Here is a 7502-nt window from a genome sequence, read left to right as displayed (position 1 = left end):
GATTTTCAAAAATCTGTGTTTTTTCATGTAAATGTTTTTTCATTGTGCATTCCGATTTATCTCAATCAAACTGCAGTTGGGTTATTTTGATTAGGTAAAAAATAACAACAACAAAAAAATACTAACTAACTAAAAATACTAACTAACAGAATAAATAAACATGATTTTTGAAAATGTTAAAAAATGTAGTAATCTGTTTTTTTTTTTTGCAAATAAAGTCTTCATATATATATATATATATATATACTTTGATTTATACACTACAGTTCATACAAAACTTAGGGTCAGTATTTTTCTTTTCAATAAGCACATTTATATTTAACTAAATCTATTTCAAGTAAATTCTGTTATTTTTAACTTCATATTCATCATAGAATTCTGAAAAAAACGTATTTCCACTAAAGAAATGTTCATTTTCAACACTGCAAATATTACCATAATATTGTTACAATAATATCAGCATATTATTATGATTTCTGAAGGATCATGTGACACTGAAGACTGGAGTAATGATGCTGAAAATACAGCTTTGATCAAAGAAATAATTACATTATACAACATATTCACAGAAAACAGTTATTTTAAATTGTAAAATTATTTCATAGTTTTTACTGTATTCTTGATCAAATAAATGCTGTCTTTGTGAGTTTTTCTTTTTTTTCTTTTAAACCTTTCTGATCCCAAACTATTAAATATAGTGCATTTTCATTCATTTTATTTATGTATTACTTACTCATTCATTAAAATTAGTCAGCAAGAGTATCCTGTTGGGATTTTAAATGGCAAGGTTGTAAACACTAGCTGTGTTAATCATATAATTACAAACATAACTAGTTTTTATATCATTATAAACAGCTAATAATGCAGTTATAATAGCTGTTTTGTGTGCTTGACGTCTAAACAAGCTCTTGTTCTCGTTCAATGATCGGAGATCGCGTTTCTCTTCATTAGTTGAGCTGGAGTGAGGTTATCTGTCAAAGAGTCTCTTCCTTTGCGATATATAGACCCAAACGAGCCAGCGTGAGTCATATGAAATCAGCTCTCAAGGTCAAAACACTGTTTTATTCTCCTTTAAAAGCACTCTACAGATATATATACAGCACTAATTCATTAATAAATCTGCTGTTTTGCCCACTTAGTGGTTCAAACGTAATGTTCTTGGACTCCTTTCTGCCATTTCAGTTCAAATTCTGCTAAATGCTTGTCTAATGTTTGAGAGATTCATCTGAACGTGTGTCATAGTCTCAGTTCTGCCCTCTCGTGCTCCTGCTTTATTCATTATAGCAGGTTTATTAATGAAATATTCAATATAGAGGCCGTAGGCTTTTCACTCACTCGCTTTTCTGTGAGAAAATCGCCTTTTTGTTCAGATTTCTATCCAAACATCCTCAAAACAAGATAGATTTAATATGCATTTATTTCTAGAAAATGTATTTTATTTATTGATTTCAGAGAATATGTTAAATTAGTATTTAAAAAATATATATAACTTCATATAATGCAGAAAAAATATGTTATTATTTTACACAATACACAATCTTCCTTCTCAGATAAATTTATTTTGTTTGAAGGATTTAAAAAAAAATATATATATTTTACTGAAATCCAAAAGTACTGGTGGAAAAATGTCATTCATATATATATATATATGCAAAAGCAAAATATATCTTAGCAACATATTAATTAGACGTTTGTGTCTATATATATATATATATACACACACATTAAATTATTATTTTTTTAAATCAAATCTGTAACAAAATACTGTATATTTTATATCTGGAATATTATACAAACTTGAGTTACATATTATATAAATATATATTCTGAATTTTTATATATTTTGAAATATATATTTTATATTGAATTTCAGAAAACCTTAGACATCAGTGCTAATGTATTAATCTACATCGTCAAATTTGGACAAATGTTTGTGTATTTTATATGAAATATTGTTATGTTTATATATTTATATATTATATTTGAAATATATATTTGAAGTATATGTTAAAATATATACATTGTGAAACTTTGACAATAAAGCTGTATATATATATATATATCATTTACACTAAATTAAATGGTAAAAACTGTTTTCTTTTTTTGCATTTGAGCATTTTTAATGACTTTTAAAACATTTACAACTATTAGAGACAAAATAGTTACAAACAGAATTGACCTGCAGTTTGCATTCATTTCAAAATGTTACATAAATAAAACTCATATTTATAAATATCTCTTTTATAAACATATAAATAGTTTTTAAACATAAATACATTGATGCGAGAATGACATACATGAATGTACAGCAGCAGCAACAATATACAGCTTTTATCCACATCATATGCCATGGGTGTCTTTTATTTTGTACATATTTTGAATCTAATTATTTTATTTCAGTTTCATCGTCCCCTCAAATGGTTCTCGTAGTGGCTTCGTACCATTAGTCCGATTCTTTAGGTTTTTCCTCAGAGGAGGAGCAACTAAGTCCGTTCGGTCCCAAATCGATGACGTCCATGAGTGGCTCTGGAAGAAAGAGGAGACTGAGTCAGATGGATGGATGTAGTGTGTGTGTGTGCATACGACTGATGTCAGACGTCTGAGAGCAGACCTGCATCACGCAGTCAGATGCTGTTCTCGTCAGTTTGGCTCATGACGCGCTCAGAACAAATCTATCTGTCCCATAGTTAGTGATCCAGTTCAACTACACTCTCCAAATCTATTAAACCCACTATTACAGTACAAATGAAGTTTGATACTAAATAGCTTCCTGAAATCATACAGCATCTGTCATAATGCGAGGTAAAGCATTTTGCATCAAGAAACTGTAGTCAGGAATTTAGTGATTGATAAATATATTATACTTAGGGGCACAAAAAGTAATATGCAAACACATGTTTATATATCATTTATAAAAATAAATAAATGAAATAATTTTAAATAAGTATACCTACAAATATTAAAGATTTTGATAAAATAAATAAATAGATAAATAATAATGATGATAATAATAATAATAAATTACATGTTATATTAATAAATGAACATGAAATTCCCCAAAAGAGTATATCTATCAGATTTTATATATCTAATAAGTCTAATAATAAAGATTTTGATTGCTACAGAAACAATACGCCATAATTCAATAATTATAAATATATATAACTTACACTTCGTTAATTAATTATCTGCAAAACAAAAATCTACTAATACTTAAAATTAAGATACCCAAGAAATTACATTGACATATATTTACATTATATATAATAATTCATTTTATATTAACATAAGTTAAAACTATTTTGCTTTTTAATTTTTTTACTAACTAATTGTATTTCCCAAAGAGTTTACCAACAAATAATAATATATTTAAAAAAAATTAATCATGATTTAGATCTCTACAGATACAAATGAATAACTAACTAACTATTTATTTATTAATTTATTCATGCAAATATTTAGGTATACAGATACTCAATAAATAAATAAATTTATATTAAAAAAATTATATATATATAATAAAAATAAATGTAATTTAATTTATATTTGTTCAAACAAATACATGAAATTTCTAAAAGCTGTGTATCTACAAATGTCTAAGACTAAGATCTCTTCAGATTCTCACCATGAGAGATTATTTGCAGACGGGTGATGAGACGGCTGGCAGCCCATCCCGCTCATGGTTCCTATCCTGTCCATCTTGTGCCCGAAGCATCCGCTCCTGGCCGTCGTTCCTCCTTTCTTAGATCCAGCTTTGGGTTTGCGTGAGCCGGGCTGATCGTTCATGATCCGAGCCCAGGGGCCCTTGGCCCGAGTGTCTATGCGCAGGTCCCTCAGCAGACGAGCCCTGTTCTCCATCCTCCTCTGACTCTCATCGGACACCAGGAGCTCAGTCAGCTCCTCGCCCAACAGCATCCGCAGGGACTGCAGGAGACACACATGCAGAAACACTCTCAATACTTACACATACAGAGCTCAAATACACTATTAATACTCATAGTTCTTTACACTGAAAAACTCGAAACTCTTACCTAAAAGAGATATTTCCATCTGATCTGACGCTTAAAAATGTTAATAGATTTCTGGCTTGAATAAATTAGTTTTTAGGTTACCTGACTAAACTCGCACATCCAATTTGAGCTCCTTGAGTTGGAGCTTTATATGGTTCTTCAGCTTGTAAATGAATGTATTAATATTAATAAACCCTGTTAGGGAAGCCGTGTTTAAAAGTGTAACGCGTAGCTCAGTAACGGAGTGGAGTAACAGGTTCGGAAAGCCCTCGACTATTTATATATTTATTTTATGTTACAAACGATCTATAATTGCTATTTCTAGGAGATTTAATGGAACTATAAGTAATGGTTTAGATCGTCTCCTGAAATAAAAACGCCTCAGATCATTTGATCTGGAATGATTTTGATCAAATGTTTAATCTTGCGAGCATCTTGGCAAATCCGAGCCCCGTTTGCGTTTTCCTCTGAACACTTTTCTCCGAAATGAGAACCAAAATGTTTCCGTTTGCTCCGAAGTGAATCTCATTGATGTCTAAAAGTAAAAACTACTTGATCAAAGATACACGCAGCGCCTGTTGATATATAGACTATAAGCCACAAAACTGAATGAACCTAAAGTTTTGCGTCCGGACAAGTGTCGGAGTCTGCGATCTAATGATGCTCAAGTCGCTTTCGGATGAAGATAAAGAAGAGAAGGACTTGCAGATGAAATTAAAAGTAGTCTATTTTGAACTTGAGGGGATGTTTGTTTATTTAAAAACTTAGTTTTATACATATATTTTGCGCGTAACTGCATATCCAAGCTTTAGCGCATCTTCTTCACCCAAGTTTATAGACCTTACATCAAACCAGACTCTTAACTGTATCAACTGCAGACTATATATGACACAAACTGTATAATTAGATATGCACAAGTCTAAAGATCACACTCACCCTCTGTTCCTCCAGGGTTAGTGGTTTTGTGTCAGTGCTGACTGATAGGAGAGTCAGAATAAGTCCACAAGCCACTAAATGTGAGATGATCATCGTGATGCTGCTTGTCAATGCTCGTCTAAATATGCCGATCACGACCCTTCATTTACTCCCAGAGGTGTCGAGCTCAACTCTTACTCTTCAATCTCGGCTCAGGGTTTTATAGGCGGTGTTACGTCACGACCCCCCCCCCCCCCCCCCCCCCTCGCGCGTTTCACCTTCGCTGCGTCATAGGTTACTGTTGATTATATCGATATGAACAATAACTGATCTGAGGATATTAGTGCTGAATGTTTTGACCACTTAAGTATATTTGGGAAAAGAGCAATCACAAGCAAAACCATTCATGATAACCATGAATCACAGGAAAGGCTTTAGTTGGAAAAGAAGTAGGCTATATATATATATATATATATATATATATATATATATATATATATATATATATAGTATTGCATATTGACAGTATGCAAATCTATTCAATGTAAATAAAATAAAATAAATAGATATAGTAAAATTACATTACAAATCTGTTTTTTGTATCTGATCTTGGAGGTCAGCTTGAATCAAAAATAAAATATATTCCTCTATAAAATACTGCATGTACGGGTCAAAGGCAGAATAGAGCATCAGTTTGAGCAGGAGTGAGGATCTTGTACACTTTCTGGTTTGCGACACTGTGTGGCAGTATATACTGATTGAAATGGTTTTAGTAGCCAGTGCACCAGTCCATCAGATTTCAGTGTCGGAGACTGGATAATTACTTACTGAGAAGGATTTTAAAGTCTATAATCATACTCTTGCTGTAGGTGTAGTGCTGTGAACGAATGCTTATTTTCTTGAGCACTTTTAACACGTTAAAACATTAATGCACTGACATAAATTCAGACATATTCCAACTATAATGTGTTCTTGAGGATGGGAGTAGACACAAAAAAAAATAAAAAAAATAATAATAATACAAATATAGATTTTTGATGTTTTTTCAAACAAACAAATAAATAAACAAATAAATAATGCACATATAATGCAAATAAACAAATGTATTTGGTTAGCAAGCAAACCTGGGTAATAATTATTAATAATTTACTTTTTTATTTTAATTAAAACTATTTTTTTCCTTCTTTTTTTTTGTAAGAAAACTGTTTCTGAAATGGTCAACATTGTAAGTATTAAATGAATGCATTGATTTCAATCCATCTTTAAAGGCACAGTTCACCAAAAAAATGAAAATCAGCTGAAAATGTCCTCGCCTTCAGGCCATCAGAACGAGAGTCTAAATTTATAAAAACATCCCAATAATCCACACCACTCCAGTCCATCAGTTAATGTCTTGAGAAGACAAAAGCTGTGTGTTTATAAGAAACAAATCCATCATTAAAATGTTTTTAACTTCAAATCATTGCTTCCAGATAAAATACGAGTCCATGATATTAAAACAAATCCATTAAGGCGTTTTAACTTCAAACTTCACAATTTTGGCCACAATATAAATCCATAATCCATAATAACACTTCCTCCAGTGAAAAAGTCCATCTCCTGTTGTGTCTCAAGTCAAAATCCAGCCACATATTTGTTTAGAGCTGTTTTGTCTTGCAAATGGTGCTTGATCTGTGCAGATTTCTCTCCTGATTCAGACCAGATGATTTTTTCACTGGAGAGAGCAATGCATTATGAATTTGTATTTTAGACGAAGGCAACAGTTTGAAGTTAAAATGTCTTAATGATGGCAGCTTTTGTTTTCTCAAGACATTAACTGATGGACTGGAGTGGTGTGGGTTACTTGTGGATTATTGTGATGATTATTAGTTGTTTGGACTCTCATTCTGACGGCACCCATTCACATCCATTAGTGAGCAAGTGATGTTATGCTCCATTTCTCCAAATCTGATGAAAAAACAAACTCACTGGATGGCCAATCTTGCAGTTTACAGATCACAATGAATAACTCATGAGTATTTAATGAGGCAGGCACAGGAGCGTTCATGATTGGCTGTCTGTAGCGAAACATCTCATCGTTATATTGTGCATCACATTGTTTCATATCATTTTTAAATGTGTGTCAAATCTGTTACTAACTTATTTTGACAGTATTGACCAATCAGCATCCACGATAGCGACTATCCATTTTTTAACAGCAGTTATTGCTATAAAAATGGAAAGGGAATGAAATAAAACTTTTAAGGACACGCTGTTTCCTTTCATAAAGTACATACGACTAAGTCCACTAAAATTTCTGACCTTTCGAAAAGCCGCAATTCCACAATTTCCCAGATGTAAAGGCGGTATAAACGATTTCTGCAGTCTTAAAATGGAATCACAAGATATTTGGTGGTCGTATTTAACAAAAGGAAATCATACGGATCACAGATTTTATGTTTAACTGTCACAATGTGGAAAAAAATCACTTCCTTGATTCTGTAGAAACTCTATCAAGCATGACTGCTCACGTTTTCCCCGTGATGATACTTAAACCTTAATGACATTACATTTAGAGTATGAAATGTGCTGAAATAT

General features: G+C 31.8%; 1 protein-coding gene across 2 annotated transcripts; it reads right to left on the bottom strand.

Moving 5' to 3' along the window:
• Positions 1–2105: 2105 nt before the first annotated feature.
• On the bottom strand, positions 2106–5121 carry LOC306867300 (C-type natriuretic peptide 4-like; the record flags this gene model as incomplete). 2 transcript variants are annotated; one of them, XM_079412903.1, is made up of 3 exons in its annotated part: positions 4947–5121; positions 3626–3924; positions 2106–2526 (listed from the first exon to the last, which is right to left on the bottom strand). In XM_079412903.1, coding segments are annotated over exons 1-3 (393 nt in total). In that variant the 5' UTR covers positions 5040–5121. The 2 variants fall into 2 exon arrangements, with proteins under 2 accessions (XP_079269029.1, XP_079269028.1); XM_079412902.1 differs by lacking the exon at positions 2106–2526 and having other exon boundaries at positions 3622–3924; positions 4947–5106.
• Between the last annotated feature and the right edge of the window lie 2381 nt (positions 5122–7502).

The sequence above is a fragment of the Barbus barbus genome (assembly GCF_936440315.1).
Source record: "Barbus barbus genome assembly, chromosome: 49".
In the NCBI taxonomy this organism is placed as follows: domain Eukaryota; kingdom Metazoa; phylum Chordata; class Actinopteri; order Cypriniformes; family Cyprinidae; genus Barbus; species Barbus barbus.
This window is presented reverse-complemented; position numbering and strand designations above follow the sequence as displayed.